The 18592-nt window shown below is 37.2% G+C and overlaps 1 protein-coding gene across 1 annotated transcript in view; it reads right to left on the minus strand.

Moving 5' to 3' along the window:
* Positions 1 to 18592, minus strand: part of LOC150100151 (integrin alpha-PS1-like) — a 573942-nt gene that overhangs the window by 279265 nt on the left and 276085 nt on the right. The window contains exon 16 of the mRNA XM_090402382.1: positions 2157 to 2304. Within this exon, the coding sequence (XP_090258508.1) occupies positions 2157 to 2304 (148 nt within the window). The remainder of the gene's footprint in view (positions 1 to 2156; positions 2305 to 18592) is intronic.

The following is an 18592-nucleotide window of genomic DNA, read 5'->3' on the forward strand; positions in this document are numbered from 1 at the left end:
TGGTGGAAGAAAACCACGATAATACACCGTAGTAAATACAAATATGAAAGGCTTTTCATGGAATCGGCTTCAGCCTTAAGAAACAATCCAAACCTCAACAAATTTGGCTGCATGAGACTGCCTCAAATTTGGGAACCTACATCAGAAGATCTTCAGCCCAATCGCCCAAGAATACCAACATTGCCTGCTAGGGGGCACCATCAGAACTTTAGGAGAAATAATAGCTTCCTGCTTCTTTCTCACTGTTGTTGTGCCTGCGTGCATGTGTCTTGTTCTTAAGTTTCTTGAAAATAGCAACGTGACGTTGCTGAAATATTGAAGTATATTAAAATTTATTTTAATGTATATCCTAGTTGACGTTGTAATTTCCTTAAATTATTTAGTAAAAAATTTAGCCATTGAGTGTCCAAGGTGTGGTTCTAGTTTCAAACTCTTACTTTTTTTTTAATGGCTAAATTGTTATTATTGTTAAAGATATCTTTCAAGATACAAGATCATACAACAGATTTGAAATGAGCAGTGATGACTGTTTACTATTGAGAAGAATAAAAATGAATATCATATTGAAAAGAAAATTATCAAAGAAAGTTTTAAAAAGATCCAAGTGCTGCAGTTTTCAATAATATCTGTAATTTGAGTCTATAGTTCCCCACTGAAAACTACAGCACTCTGACTCTTTTTAAAACTTTCTTTGATAATTTTCTTTTCAATATGATATTTATTCTTATTCCACTCAAAAGTAAACAGTCATCACTTCTCATTTCAAATCCACTGTATACTCTTATATTATTATTATTACATGACATCTCCAGAGAGCCCAAAGACTCATTGAGGGAGGGCACCTACTCTACAACTCTGTCTTCAATCCACCATCTACAATGAACCGCAACTACACCAACGGCATCTACCGCCCACCACCACTAGTATTTCCACAGACAATCACATGCATCCATGCCCACGGCGGGATTTGAATCTGCAGCCTTTTGGCTGGAGAGCGGATATGCTTACCACTCAGCCAACCAGGCAGGCAGAAAAAAGACTTAGTAAAAGTTCCTGTAGTCAGGGACTAGAACTGAATTAACGATGCTTTTTCTTCGGGGAGATCTAGCACCTTGGATGGCCTACACCACTTCCACTGAGCTACACAGGCCTATCTTGAAAGATATCTTTAACAACAATAACAGTCAATAAGAATTTTCTTAATTCTTTTAAATTTTGTCCATACGAATTCGTTAACATTTTTATGCATTGGAATATGGTGTTAGTAATGACTAGTCCAGTCCTGATGAGATTTCTAGCAGTACTTACGATTATTATTAATTTTGTCCTTTTCTCAAATCATTCATATATGCTTGTTATGCAATTCATATTTCCAATTAGAACTAGCTTTTTTTTTTTTTTTTTCCAAATCAGCTACTTTCTGTACTGACTTGCTTCTGTACATCTTTACTGTTATCTTCTGTCAGACTACAGCCAGAGATAAGTCTCACTGCTGAATTTCCCATTTGAAATTTACTTGCATCCTTCTACTCAAAACTGCATACCATTCAAGAAGTTTATTTTCATGTTAATGCTGAATGCCACAGTTATCTCTTCCTTAAACAAATAATTATTGTCTGAATACAGCACGTCTTATTATTTAGTAGTATCTCACTTTAGTCTTCATCTCAGTAACCTCCATTATGTTGGTATAATACTTCTTAATTCTTACAGAAGCATCATTTCATTCCATTCATACTTCTTATTGATGGTGGCTATCTTCCTTTCTGCTGAAGTTCAGTTTCTCTGAGCAGACAACTAACTGCTCACCCCAATTTCCAATGAAAACAGTAAGGATGTCTTGTTTAATTAGGTAACACCCTAGGTAGAATGACATTTTGTGATATTGTACCATCATTTTTATAATAATTTATGCTTCATATCCATATAATTGTAATAATATCCAAATGTTATTTCAATGGACACTTTGCACCTATTATCTAATAATGTGTAAACACATCAATGCTGGTATGGTAGTTAAGCAAAACCCTAAACAAAAACTATCAAATAAATATTATTGTGATCTTTAAAATATTAAAACACCTGAAGACTTAATGACTGTTATAAAATTCTAAATGTTTAGTCAAATACTTGCAATCAAAATATATTCCACTCACCACAACTTTTTTTCCTACATAATTAAGGGTGGCCGGATGGTGAACATATAGAGTAGCATCATAAGCAGGTTCACGAGAATTGTTTACTACAACTGAGAGATTTACTGCCTGTTCACCCAGATATAGTACTGAATAACCACGTTCATCACTAAGAAAAAAAAATTATGCCATTTATTATCGAAATAAATATCACAATTTTTCAAAATAACCAAATCACAGTACAGCAAATTCATTCAATCTTCAGATTTGCAACTAAACATAGGATCATCATAATTAAAGCATCTCTCTCTTTTCAGAAATTTTTGAAGATACACTATTCACAGCATCTTTTAGTGGTCAATTTAAATAAATTTCATTAATGTAAAGTCCAGAACAAAGGGAGGAAATCACAAAACAAAAAAATCACAATATCTACCAGGAGCAAAATGGTGCTATCGCTATGTTTAATCTTGCTGTTTCAGTGATACATGTGTCCATAATGTATCTCAAATTAACACAATACCACAAAGAAAAGTGTGAATAATATACTACTGAAATAAAGAGTCAAAAGGCTTCACGTCGGCGATGTAAATTTATTTAAATTAAGGGGATATTAAATCCCACATTATTTCAAAGTCGAATAAGAAACTCAAAGATAGAAATCAAAACGCTTCATGCTGAATATATAGCAAACTATAAAAGTTTCGGCGAATCCTAGCATAAGCTAAACATATGGTTCAATACTAGGGCAACTCATAGCAAAGGCGGGTAAAGTTCTGATGACTATCCTTAGTATTTCCCATAATGTAAAACACATCTCCTAGGAGATGTATGATGTTATACATTATGGGGGAAGGTTTCCCAGACCAGTTTCAACCTTTATTGAGGTCTCATAAGTGAGTAGGTGGACCTAGATAATACTAAGGTTGTAGTGAGCAGAACTTATATACTTTGCTATACGAGTTGTCAAAAAGGTGTACCAATAAGTTACTGAAATAATGCGTTTTACATTATGGGAAATACTAAGGATAGTGATCAGAACTTTACCCACCTTTTATGAGTTGCCCTAGTATTGAACTATGTGTTTAGCTTACGCTAGGGTTCGTCAAAACTTTTAGTTTACTATATATTCGGCATGAAACTCTTTGATTTTTATCTTTGAGTTTCTTATTTGGCTTTGAAATAATGTGGGATTTAATATCCCCTTAATTTAAATAATTTTACATCGCTGAAGTAAAGCCTTTTGGCTCTTTATTTCAGTAACTTATTGGTGCACCTTTTTGACAACTCGTATAGCAAAGTATATAAGTTCTGCTCACTACAATCTTAGTATTATCTAGGTCTACCTACTCACTGATGATACCTCAATAAAGGTCGAAACCAATCTGGGTAGTGATCTTCCCCCTAATATATAACATCATACATCACCTAGGAGATGTGTTTTACATTATGGGAAATACTAAGGATAGTGATCAGAACTTTACCCACCTTTGCTATGAGTTGTCCTAGTTGAACAATGTGTTTAGCTTATGCTAGAATTCGCCGAAACTTTTATAGTGTGAATAATATATTTAAAAGCTATATGTATTCAATTGCCACTGAAATATAGGGCTATTAAATCTATTATTCACTCTCTATCTTGTCTTATAATGTTAATTTGTGAAATGCAATTAATATATCATGGTCATGCTAGCAGGTATAAAAAGACATGAGCTAGTATATGCATGATTATTATTATATGGGCACTTCCATGGAGTTCAACGACTCATTGCAAGAGATTCAAACTATTCACACAATCCATGATACAAGGGTGATCTCAAAAATTCTCGGCTTAACAATGAAAAAAAAACAAATTTATAATTTCAAAATTATTTTTATTTTTCAACATAATCTCCCTTAAGACTAATACATTTATTCCAGTGATGCTCCAGCACCATTATCTCGTCCCTGTAGAGGTTCTCAGTAAGATCTGCAAAATATCCTTCTACAGCTGCAATCACCTCTTGATTCGAAGGAAAATGCTGACTAGCGAGGAAGAGTTTTAGTTTTTGGAAGAGATAGAAATTAGAGGGAGTCAAACCTGGGGAATAGGGTGGATGTTCCAACAATTCATAGTGCAGATCCCTTAATTTTCCCATTGCCAAAACACCTTTGTCGGCAGGTGTATTGTCCTGATGAAAGACGATTTTTTTCTTCTGCAAACCGGATCTTTTCTCATGAATTTTTTCATTTAATCTGGTTAAAAGATTGGAATAATATTCCTGGGTTATTGTTTTACCCTTTTCAAGATAATTAATAAACAAAATGCCTCTAGCTTTTCAAAACACTGATGCCACGACCTTTTCTGCTGATGGAACCAACTTTGTCTTCTTTGGGGCCGAACAACCGGCTTCTGTTCACTGTTTTGACTGCTATTTGAATTCTGGTGTGTAATGGTGAATCCTAGTCTCATTCATAGTAATAAATCGACACACAAAATCAGTTTTATTCTTGTTAAAACACTCCAAGCACTGTTCAGAGATTTTCATGCATGGGTTTTTGATTTGCTGTGAGCAAGCCCAGCACCCATTTTGCGCAAAGCTTTTTCATTTGCAGTTCTTCACGCAAAATATATCCTACACGTTCTTTTGAAATGCCTATAGTCTCGGCAATTTCATGCATGTTGACTCGCCAGTCATCCAATAACATATCGTGCACTTGATCGAAGGACTTTTAAAAAGTGTTGTTACACTTTTTAAAAGTCCTTCAAGTAGATCATCTTCAAGGCTGGTACAGCCGCTTTTAAATTCGGCAGCCCATTTCTTAATTGTCGAAAACAAAGAGTGCCCATAAGCTTTTATGAACTTTGAATGAAATTCTTTTAGTATTAAACCTTCTTTTACAAAGAATTTTATAACCGCACAATACTCAATTTTATCCATTTCGAGGGATATAGGGCTTTTAAGCCCTATATTCCTAGAAGCAACTGTCTGAAACAACACTTTCTTCACTTCATACAGCTGTATAAAACAAACTACTTGATAGAATGACTTGCAATTTCACATGGATACGTATGATAGATGTACCAACTTAGGAAAAAAAAAAAAAAATCTTGTCCAATAGTGTTGCCATCTATAGCTGAGAACTTTGACCACCCTCATACCTCTCCTTGAAACCATTAACAGACAAAGTGCTAAAAACTGATTCTGGCAAGCCATTCACAACTCTCCAAGAGAAAAAATCTAGTCCTCATGCTCTTATTAACCACACTTTTACTCAACTTCCATCCTGCAAAAACTCTCCATATCAAATTGATTCACTATTACTCTACTTAATTTTGCATCACATCAGCAAACTGAAATTTTCCTTTCAGATTATTTCCTATATCATTTATGTACAAATTAAAAGTAGTGGTCCTAGCACTGAAACTTTGCAACACCCGTTAGTCACCGGTTCTCACCTGGTTCTGCTCCTCTATATATCAGTCTCTGACATCTGTCCAGCAACCACCCTCTTATCCATATAACCAGTGTCAGATCCATCTCAATTTGTTCTAATTTGTGTAAGAGAGTTCCAGGTGCTATTCAGTCAAATGCCTTTGCAAAATCCAGCAAAATTGTGTAGCCATTTCTTCTATGCAACTCTATTTCCTCTAGGCATGACCCACCCTTCACAAAGCCACGTTTGCTGCTCATCAAGTATCATATTCTTATCCACTCATTTTTGAATTCTCCTTTTGACCGATTTTTCCAGTACTTTTACTCCCACTGTTGGTATATAATTTGCTACTGTAGTCTTAGAATCTCCCTTATGTAAGGGAATTATTTTGACCTCTTTCCACTCTCTTGGAACTCTACCAGAGCTAAGACTTAAATTAAAGAGCCTCATCAGAGGACTACATTCCTGCAAAATGCAAGCTGATATATCATGTAATCTCCCACAGCTGTATTTGCATTGTGATTCTGCAATATCCTAAGAACCTCCAATCATCCAACTCTGTTCCCACAAAAGTCCCTGTCACATCATTTACCTCATTTATCCTTGGAAAAGGGTTCATTCAGTAACTCAACTATTTTATCTGCTGATATCTCATGTATAAACATATATATATATATATCGCAAGCTGATATCTCATTTACTCTCCCACAGCTGTATTTGCATTGAGATTCTGTAATATCCTAAGAACCTCGAATCATCCAACTCTGTTTCCACAAAAGTCCCTGTCACATATGTCACAGCATTTACCTCATTTGGATAATATATCCTTTTAAAAGGGTTCATTCAGTAACTCAACTATTTTATCTGCTTCTGTCACCTCTTGCCCATCAGTACTCATTATGGTTTATCTTTCATAGTCATTCTTCCTCTTACTTGCCACATAGTTAAAGAACTCAGCTAGTTTCTTCTTGTAATCTGATTTTGCCTTCCTTACCATGCCGATCACCTTTCTTACCTGACTCTTGTACTGTTCATGAGTCTGCTGGTCACCTTTCTTCTTATACCTTCCATAGCATTTTCTTTTTGTGAAGCTCCTGCTTAATGAAATTATTCATCTATCTAACTCCTACCTGATTAACCCTCCTTACCTTAGGTATACAATTTAATATAGCTTTCTCTAAATGCCCCTTAATGCCTGCAGGTCTTCAAATTCTACATGAACAAGTTATTTTTAATCAATTTCCTATCCAACCAAGGTACTACGTTGTACAAGCTGAACAACCTCTTGGTCAACAAATTACAGAACTCACAAATTTACACACAGTCTTGAAATACTGTTGAAACTTCTGTACACCCCCATTCTGCTGACAGAATTGCACAAGTCCAGTTCCGTTAGTGATGCTGTGTGCAGCCAACAGTTTATCAGTAGTCAGTAGCTGTATGGGTTAATATGCAGTGGGGAAATTATGAGAACTGTGTAGCTATAACAGCACCTTACAAGGTTGGAATGCAACCACCTGTTATTTTCAATATGCTAAAAATACTCAGGATCAGTTGGATTTTTGTGATACATGATAATGATACATAAGATGTATCTGACTACCAAAGAACAGGTCGATCATGCTGCATTAGGACACAACAGCTCATGAGGGCTGTGAAGGCATGCCTCCACCATAATCCTGTGAGAATGCAGAAAGTGATGTAGCGAGAGATGAATGTTTCACAGAGAATGATGTCACGTGTACTAATGATGACCTGTGGGTTGAGAGCCTATTGTCATTCTAATGGATACGTCCTAACGCTACAACTTATGTAAAAGAGGGTGATAAAATCAAAGGCACTTCTTCACCGGGTACATAAACATGCACAGAGATATCCTCTTCACAAATGAGAAGATTCTCACCATTGAAGAGTCGTTTAACAGCCAAAACAATTGGATATATGCTCCACTCAGGATTCAAGGAAGTCATCATCCCGCATCAGTGATGGTTTAGTGTGTGTGTGTGTGGGAGTGGGGAAGGGTATATCAGGGGTATCCAAGTTGCATTTCTGCAAGAAAGGGGTCAAACCTCTTGCCAAAGTGTATCAAGACACCGTGCTGGAACTTGCGATAGAGCCCTGAAACAACCATGTTTCAAGGTAGCAGTAGACCTTCCAAAAGGACTCAACCCCTGCAGACAATGCAAGGCCCACACAACAGTGGTTGGAAGTGAATGTGCCCAACCACATATCACCATCTGATTGGCCGTCTGAAAGTACTGATCTGCATCTTTTGTGGTCAGAGCTTGAGAGAGAGAGAGAGTAGTCTATAAGAAATGATATCCCAGAATCGCTAGCCTGAAGGTGGATTTGGAGCAAGCAGTAGAATTGTTTCCATTGAATGTTGTGTGGACCACCCTCGATATGTGACCTAACAGACTTCAGGTGTGTGTGTGTGTGTGTGTGTGAAGGCAAAAAAAAAAAGGGGGGGCATTTCAAATATTGAGAGCTGCTATATGCGTATTATGCATGTGGTTTTTATGTGCTGAAAGCTGTAAATGATTTACTGATAGATTAAAAGGTTTATGTGCTGTTCAAATTGTAACAGTATTTATAACTAGACTAGATACATAGAAAGAATAACTAACAAAAACAACTTCATTAAAGTTTTTATGACTCTAGAGACTCATTAACATTACTAGGCTGAACTCTGGGCACACTGCATTATATGCTGAAGGCTCCCATAGAGCTGTGCTTACATATACAGGGTGTTCGGGATAAATTTGACAGTTTCGTAAGGAAAAAGAAAATCTTCTTTGTATCTATTAAATTTAATGAATTGACAAAAAAACATTACAGGCAGAGTTAATTACAATACTATCAACAAGATTTACTCAAAATAACCACCATTAGCATCGATCACAGCTTCAATTCTGCTTCGGAACCTCGAACAAGCTGATGCTACAGTCTCCCTGGGAAGGGCCGCAAAAACTGTTTTAATTTTATCCATTAACTGGGCTTTTGTATTACTGGAAGTGCGATTGGTGTCTTTTTCAACTGCGCCCCATACAAAATAATCCATGGGGTTAAGGTCTGGGGAGTTTGGAGGCCAAACATTTGGACTGGTGAAGTCGTAGAAATTTTCAGACAACCATTTTTGACTTTTCCCAGAGGTGTGGCAAGGGGCCGAATCCTGCTGCCATACATACGGCCTACCATTGGCTACCCTTGTTATCCAGGGCTTGACTACAGTTAGCAACTCCACGAACAAAGCCCGAATTCCAATGCCAGGGTTCTTCAACACCTGTTCCTGCAGATTTGCGAGGAATTCTGCTGTACGAACGCAATCAGATCGTCTGCTAGGGATCTTTCTTCTTGCTACATCCTCGTAGTCACCATTGCAAGTCTCTAGTTCATGCCTGATTGTTTTTACTGTATTCAGGGAGCATTGGGCAGCAGTCGTAATATCCTTATTTTGATGGCGGGCACGAATCATCATGATACAAGTTATTCTCTTCCATGATTCAGGTGGGTTCCAGCTATCCATCCTTTCTGACATCTTGTATATGAATGAAGAAGGGTCCAAACTTTTAAATGAAGAGAAGTGTGTGTTAATACATGTAACTTACGGAAAAATATAATTAATTATAAATATGTCAAATTTATCCCGAACACCCTGTATGTATTGACAACTAACAATTAAATTCTGTCAATTTACATTCCAGAAGTGAAAGTATTGTAATACTGGACTCTCTTTCTCTGTCTCTCAAGTTAATCTAGATACTAAGACTCTAACATCCTTTCATTTGATAACAACAGGGTAAAAAAAAAAAAAAATATATATATATATATAGAGAGAGAGAGAGAGAGATACACACATACACAAATATGGAGCCTCTGTAGGTCAGTCATTTTTGATGCCTTTGGTTATTATTATTATTATTTGACACCTCCAGGGAGTCCAAGGACTCATTGAGGGAGGGCACCTGCACTACAATTTTGTCTCCACTATCCACCAACTGTCTGCAACTACACCAATGCCATCTACCGCTGACCACCACCACCACTAGTATTTCCACAGACACTCACAAACATCCATGCCAATGGATGGATTTGGATAAACGAAGTCTGAATCTCATCTACAATGTGAAAAACTTTTATCAGGACTTTTCAGTTAAAAAGTGAGTTAACCAGTCTCATACAGTGGTGGAAGTATTTTCAGTCTGGAAACTTAGGTTTTTCATCCCTCAACCCAGTCCCATGAACACACATATCTACAGACATAAATTACTTACTCTTAGAGGGATGCTGCAGCAGAGGAATGGCAATCTGGCTGCAATTAAATTGCCTATAACACTTAATCAGGTAAATCAACTTGCTGGATGAGAATTGGATGGATATATATCATCGAGAATGGCAAAAGGTTAAGAAAATATCAAAAGCAACTGAAATATGTATATTTATTCCACCATCTGATAATTTCTGCATACCTAAACTTGATGATTGTGAGTGCTTCTATGGAGTGTATCAGTCACCCAACCTCTATTATGGTCTCACTCCTGAAACATCTCCAAAAATGATCTCATTCAATGAGAATTCACTTGTCAGAAAGATTATGGCAAGGATATCTGGAAGATAAATCACCAGACACTTCCACAGAAAAAATGGATACTTATGTAAATTTAATGATCCTGATATATCAGATGCATTAAACATTTTTTCAGAGGAAGAGATGGACACTGGATATCCATACTTTCCAAAATCTATTGACAAATACAGTAATACTCTGACTTACGTGAATCCAGAGTTATGCAGTTTCTTATATGTACGTATTCCTTCCCACTTCACCACTAGTCGTATCTTTCCGGTGCCAGTCACATTCGCCAGTGTCACACATGCTGTGAACAAGCACTGACGTGTTTCGCGCGGTCTCCATTCATATACGATTTTTATAGTCTACGAACCTTGCGATTGTTTAATCTTATGTTCTTGATAAAAATTTTATCATATAAAAAATAATAATGTCGTCCAAAAGAAAAAAGTCCGATTCTTCAACAGCTAGCAAGAAAAGAAAAACATTGACTTTGGAAAAAAACTCAACATTATTAAGGATTTTGAAGGCGGAATTAAAATTTGTGAGCTAGCAAAGAAGTTTGATCTACAGGAATCCACAGTAAGAACAATCATAAAAGATAAAGAAAGAATTCATACCTGTGAAAAATGCCCAATCGTTGAATTCAAGCATAATTTGTAAACGTCATGAGATTATTGGTGAGATGGAAACGATGCTTAAATTCTGTTGTGATAATCAAGTGAGAGTAAAAAATTGTCCAGTTGATCAAACACCAATATGCAACGAAGCCAAGCTGATTTTTGAGAGAAAAGTAGAAGCTGGAGAAGTGGCCAAAGAAGAAAATTTTGTCGCCAGTAATGGTTGGTTCAACCGATTTAAAAATCACTGTAACTGGCACAGCATCACAGAGAGTGGAGAGGCGGCAAGCACTGATAAAGAGGCTACATCTTCTTTTCCTGAGACACTTAAGGCTATCATCGAGGAAGGTAGCTATAGCAGTCAAACCATATTTAATGTAGACGAGACTGGCTTGTTCTGGAAAAAGATGGCTAAGAGAACTTTCATCGCACGTGAAGAAAAAGCGTTTCCTGGCTTTAAGGCTTCCAAAGAGCGGCTGACAATAATGTTTGGTGGAAATGCAGCTGGTGATTGCAAGTTAAAACCTCTCTTAAAAACCTTCTTCCATATGCCTATCCGCTCGTATTCTGCAGTAGATCTCATATTCAGCACCCCTGTCATTCTTTGACTGCTCCTGTGTGATGTCAAACAGACAACATATATGAATGACACAATATGAATCAAGGGAGAAACAAGTGATCATTCTCCTGTGATTTGCACTATGCCCTCACAGGAACCATGTTCTCCTGTTCAATTTCCCACATGGGCATATGTAATGCTGATGTAGTCAGTCAAATACCTATTACTGAAGCAGCGAAATATGTATCCGATTTTATTGTCCAAGCAGCAACAACTGAAATTCCAAAAAACACCATTTCAACTTCTACTCTATCCAAAGCTTTTGGTGGAACTCTGTGTGCCAAACAGTTCAATAAGATCAAGCATGGAGCATATGTCAATAGTACCTTACCACATTAAATCTCATAGCTGTTAAATGAACTCTGGCCAAAACACTTCATGCTAGACTCTAGAGTTAAAAGAAATCGTGGATTTATGCTATTTATTAATCAAAATGAAGTGCAGATGTAGAACACACCATTTGTGGCCAGCCTGGCTGGCTGAGTGGTTAGTGTATCTGCTGTCCAGCCAAAAGGCTGCAGGTTCGAATCCCGGCGTGGGCATGGATGTTTGTGATTGTCTGTGGAAATACTAGTGGTAGAGTGGTTGAGTTGGTGGAGACAGAGTTGTAGAGCAGGCTCCCTCCCTCGATGAGTCTATGGACTCCCCGGAGGTGTCAAATAATAATAATAATAATTTGTCTACTTTAGAACTTAACAGATGTATTAATACTTGCCTGCTGAACACAAAACCATTACAGACACTTTGGGAGAAAATTTTGCTAGAAATCTCAGCAAGAGCTTCATATCTCCTCCTTAATTTTTAATTTGAAAAACCATCAAGAGAAACAGTGGTTAAACTTTTCTACAAATGTACCACAGCCATACAATCAGTCATTCATTAAAAATGAATTAAAAAGAGCTCCTTTACTCTCTCTCTCATCTCAGGCCAGTGCAATAGGTTCTGATGACATTCATTATAAGATATATTTCTATCATCTTCTGTGTATTGCCTTCTCTTATTGTAGAACAGAATACTTACCTGAAATTCCTTATGCCAAGAATCTTGAAGATTTTCCAGATTCTTGCCATAAGGAATTTCACTTGGCATAATAAGTCAATTGTCATTTCCATCCCAAAAACAAGGAAGGATTCAACACAAGTAATCACTTATTTACCCATCACTCTGACCAGCTATCTTTATAAGATAATGGATAAAATGGTAAATGCTAGACTTTTCTGATATTTACAAAGCAACAATCTTCTCTCCAACACACAATGTGGCTTTCACAGAGAAGCCAAATTGTTCAATTGACCATTTAGAAACGAAATACAAAGAGATACATTCCTGAAATCAGAATATTTGGTTTTAGTGTTCTTTGGTGAAAAACCTTATGACAATGCCATATCTCCAGGCTCTGTCATAGGGTTTTTCACCAAAGAACACTTTTAAAAGACTTCCATAATTAAGGTCTCAGTGGACATCTTCATTTTTTTTTCTTAAAAAAACTCTCTCTCTCTACTGAATGTGCTTCCCACTGAGACTTTCAAGTCCCAGTGGGAAGCACATTATCCTGGCCATTTTCCCAAGAAGAGGGTGTTCCCCAAGGCTCTATCCTATGTGTGACACTCTTTTATGTCGAGGTAAACTCAATCTCTGAACAACTTCCTCCCACAGTATGTAATGCTTTATATGTTGAAAATTTCATAATATACTTACTGCCATTATTGTAATATAAGGTTATTGAAAGGCAACTTGAACAAGTCATCAGTTATATCTCTTCTTGGGCTATTAGCAATGAATTCAAATAATTAGCAGGAAAAAAGTGTCTGTGAACACTTCTGCCAAAAATGCATTCTTCATCCAGATCCAGAGTTAAGCATGGACAAAGCCCTATGCCCTAAAAATAAAGTCTCTTCCAAAACATCCTATGTGGACTAATATTTTTCTCTTAGTATTACACAGTCTGCAATTCAGTCACTTGATATGCATGTGAAAACAATTATGCAAGCTATTTGAATAACTCGATGATGGATAGGATCCAAATGCTGGAGTAACACTTGAAAAGCCATAAACTGTTTGTCAGTCCTGTGTACAGACAGCAAACAGGATATAAGATCAACATTTATAAATCAGTGGCAGTCATCATGGCAAGAAGCACTCACAAACAAACTGCCTGAGATTCAGAAATAATCTCAGTGTCAAATAATGTGCACTGAGATTATTCGGCATTGGCAATCTAGTCAACATGGAAACAGAGAAGAGGAAGAAATTACTTATACTAGCCCCACGGTTACACCGGATTGTGGTTATCTTGCTTTTGTAACAAACTTTGTGTTTCATGTGCTCCAAAGATGCTGGATATAATACCAGCGAAATATTAGCTTCTAAGTTAATAAATAGTTATTTTCTTATCCATCTATGTTCATATCATACCGTGAAATCTATTACAACATGTCTGACGAACACATAAGCCTATCCACATATAAATATTCTTCACGGAGATAACATAGTACATAAGGCACGACAATATGGTAAGTGGAAAGTAAAATTGGCATGGCAACTGAACAGGTTAGCCTTCTTAAAAAGGTGCCAAGATACCAATTTGATACCAAACTGCATAAAAATTAAGAACAAGTTTCACTCGGCCAAAGCCCAACGTATTTATAAAAGAGCAAGTTTAGCACTATTACAAGAACAGGTATACGCTACTCGCCGAGAACTTTCAAAAATAAATTCCTCCATCAGTGTACTACGTGATATATTATCTGACATTTTGAACCCAGAGCTATGGGATATCTTGGATAAAATCTCTAACTCGACAGCCAATAAAGAATTTGCTAAAGTTAAAAACCAACACCAGAAAAAATTTGAAATCCTCCAGCAACGCAATGTTACGCAGCGGCCACAATTTCATCATGATGGCGTCGTTGTGAACCTATCATCGACAACCTTATCCAAAGAGGCCACGAGTGCATTAAGTCTTGGACACAATTTTGCCGTTACTCCTAAAGATGTGCCTAAAACCAAAATAATGGCTTCCGTTGAACGCGGGATTTACCACTTGCCTCCAGCTATAGCCAATAATATTAGGTTAGATCCTTACATCCTTATCCGTTCTAAGCCTCCCAAAAATAATATCCCACATAAAGAAATAATAGCTCTAAAAGAATTACGCAATAATAACCACATTACAATAACCAAATTAGACAAAGGAAATGCCACTGTAGTAATGGATACAACAGAATATGAAAGCAAAATGCATGCACTGCTCCAAGACCGGTCTACATATCAAATCATAGATCGAGATCCCACCAACTCACAAAAGAATAAGGTGTGCAAGTTACTGAACAAAGTCACTTCCTGGCCAAAAGAAATTGTTAAAAAACTCTCACCCTTTCACGTTAAAACACCCAGAACATTTGGTGCTCCTAAAATACACAAACAAGGTACACCTTTGTGTCCTATTGTAGATAGTATAAACAGTCCTACATATAAACTACCTAAACATTTAGCCAAATTACTAACCACTTACACAAACAATTCTCCCTCTTTTGTTACTTCTACTAAAACTTCTACCCACCTAAAAGGTATTTTAGAAAACCAAACCTTAAATAGTTCAGACCTAATGGTGATTTTTGATATCACCTCATAATTCACTAATGTACCACTGATTGAAACACTTAACTTACTTAATTCACAATTTCCCCCAAATATATTTCAGCTATTTAAATTCATAGTACAGGCAGGTTATTTTACATGGAAAGGGAAAATATACAAACAATTAGATGGGACAGCTATGGGTTCGCCCCTTTCTTCCCCCTTAGCCAACTTCTACATAGAACATCTGGAAAAATTAGCTATCAACACAGCCACTCTCAAACCTAGTCTCTGGCTATGCTATGTTGATGATGTGTTTGCTATTTGGCCACATAGCCCAGACACATTGAATACATTTTTAGTGCATCTAAATAGCCAGCACCCTAAAATCCACTTTACAATGGAACTAGAAGCCAATGACTGCCTTCCCTTCCTGGACACACTGATCACACGTCTTCCAGAAGGTTCCTTATCATTTTCAGTTTATAGAAAACCCACACATACAGGGAGATACACAAGCAATCACACCATCACCCTTCTCAATAATATGGTATCTTAAAAACACTAACCCATAGAGCTAGAGCAATCTGTTCCAATGACATTGCTTTCACTGCTGAACTTTCTCACCTATGTAACACCTTCTTAACCAATGGTTATAATCCCCATAAGATAGATAACATACTAAATGCTACCCAGAAATCCCCTCTATCTACCACAGAAGACTACAACAAAACTATCACCATCCCATACATTAAAGGCACATCTGAAAAGATATCTAGGGTGCTTAACAAACACCAACTACGCACAGTATTCAAACCTTATGTAAAATTAGCAGCTCTCATCCATTCACCTAAGGACAAATGCACTCCTTTATCGCATCCAGGAGTCTATGAAGTGCCCTGTTCTTGCCATCAAGCCTACTACGGACAGACAGGAAGAACTATGGACATCCGCCTCAGTGAACACAAAAAATATATCCGACACTTTCACTATGGCAAGTCGGGTCTGGCAGACCATGTTTTGGATACCCCCGCACACAGGATCAATTGGAAAGAAACAAAAGTAATGCACAGAAGCTTCTACAAGTCAGAGAGGTTGTTCCTGGAATCAACAGAAGCCTTAAAAACATACTCCATTACCTTAACAAGTATGGCTGTATAAATCTACCAAAGATTTGGGAGACAGTCATCCTAAGACCAAATTAATATTTATTAACTTTTATTTTATTTTATTTTTCAAACTTTCTAAGACTATCATTTGGACTACTATTTCAAAACTTTGAATTTTTTTTTTTTTTTAACCTAGATGGCGCCATATTAGGACTTTAGTCTTGTGTTGCACGCTGCAATTACTAATACTGGCCCCCACTGTTACACCAGATTGTGGTTGTCTTGCTTTTGTAACTTTGTGTTGTGTGCTCTGAAGATGCTGGATATAATACCAGTGAAATATTAGCTTCTAAGTTAATAAATAGTTATTTTCTTATCCATCTGTGTTCATATCATACCGTGAAATCTATTACAACATAAGTTAGTGTGGGTGGGTTTTCTGTAAACAGAGAAAACCAAAGATCCATCAAGCTGGTGAGTGATTAAAGTGTCTAGGAAGGGGAGGGTGTTGTTTTCCTCTTTTTCTAAGGTGAACTGGATTCTGGGATGTTGGTTGTTTAAGTGTGTCAGGAAGGAGTGGAGTGTGTCTGAGCCATGTGGCCAAATAGCAAACACATCATCCACATAACGAAGCCAAATAGTGGGTTTTTGTGGGGCGGAGTTTAAGGCTTTCTCTTCAAATGTCTCCATAAAGAAATTGGCCAAGGGTGGGGAAAGTGGTGAACCCATGGCTGTCCCCTCTATCTGTTTGTAGAACTTTCCTTGCCAAACGAAATAGCCTGAGTTCATTGTGAACTGAAATAGGGCTGAGATATCGGGAGGAAACTTGGCTTGGATGAGCTCAAGGGTTTCTTTGAGTGGGACATTAGTGAATAGGGTGAGACGTCAAAACTGACTATTATGTCAGTGTGTTGGAGTGTGAGGTTTTCTATACTGGCTTTAAAGTGGGCTGAGTTTTTTATGTGTGATGGTGTGTTGCCAGTGTAGTGTGTGAGCGTTTTGGCTAAATGTTTGGCTAATTTATATGTGGGGGAATCAATGCCATCCACTATGGGACGCAATGGCACATTTTGTTTATGTATTTTTGGGAGTCCATATAATCGGGGGGGTCTAGAGTTATAAGGTTTAAGTTTGTTGGTGACTTCCACAGGCCAAGAAGTGACCTTCTTAAGGAGTCTGTGGATAGTTCTAATCTGAGAGTTGGTCGGATTATATTCAATGGGGAGGTAAGTAGTATGGTCTCGTATTAAAGAATTTAGCTTACCTTTGTAGTCTTTTTGATTGAGTACCACAGTGGCGCTTCCCTTATCAGCTTTGGTGATTACTATTTTTTTGTTGTTTTTTTAATTCTTGTAGGGCTGTATATTCGTTTTTGGATAAGTTGGATTTCAGAGGTTTGGCTTTAGTGAGAACACCGACTACATCCAGTCTCATGTTGTTGGCGATGTGGTTAGGCAGGTTGCGAATTCCACGCTCTATTTGGATCATGATTTCTTCAGCAGGTATCCTTTTTGGAGCTAGGGCGAAATTGTGACCACATGCAGGTGCGGTGAGTTCTTCAAGCTTTAAAACTTCCGACGAAAGGTTGACTACTGTGTTAAGTGGCGGCTGGGGTACAGAAGTAGAAGTCTTTGTCAGGTTTTCGTATTTTTTCACGTGCCGACTACGTATTTTTTCGAATTCCTTTCTTGCCGATGTGAATTTATTATACTATATCAAATATAGTATAATAAACTATAAAAGTATTTGCGACCACTAGCGTGAGCTAATGCAAGTAGTCCAAGTACGTTGTACAAACTCGGGCAACTCGCAGCAAAGGTGGTAAAGTTCTGATCACTATTCTTGGTATTTTCCATAATGTAGAACACATTTCCTAGGAAATGTATGCTGTTATTACATTATGGTGGGAGGTCACTACCCAGACTGGTTTCAGCCTTTATTGAGGCTTCATCAGTGAGTAGCTAGACCAAATTAATACCAAAGGGTATAGCGAATAGAACTAATAAGTATAGCGAGTTGCCCGAGTTTGTACTATGTACTTGGACTACTTGCATTAGCTCACGCTAGTAGTCGCCGATACTTTTATAGTTTATTATACTATATTCGGCATGAAACTCTTTGATTCCAATCTTTGAGTTTCTTATTCGGTTTTAAAACAATGTGGGATTTAATACCCCTTAATTTAAATAATGTTTATATCGCCGAAATGAAGCCTATTGGCTCTTTATATTTAAGTAACTTAATGGGTGCACCTTTTTAACAACTCATATAGCAATATAAGTTCTATTCGCTATACCCTTTGGTATTAATTGGATCTAGCTACTCACTGATGAAGCCTCAATAAAGGCTGAAACCGGCCTGGGTAGTGACCTCCCACCATAATGTAATAACAGCATACATTTTCTAGGAAATGTGTTCTACATTATGGAAAATACCAAGAATAGTGATCAGAACTTTACCACCTTTGCTGCGAGTTGCCCGAGTTTGTACTACATACTTGGACTACTTGCATTAGCTCACGCTAGTAGGCGCAGATACTTTTA

Source organism: Typopeltis vanoorti, chromosome 13, assembly GCF_054136105.1.
Source record: "Typopeltis vanoorti isolate ZY-2024b chromosome 13, IOZ_Tvanoo_1.0, whole genome shotgun sequence".
Classification (NCBI taxonomy): Eukaryota; Metazoa; Arthropoda; class Arachnida; order Uropygi; family Thelyphonidae; genus Typopeltis; species Typopeltis vanoorti.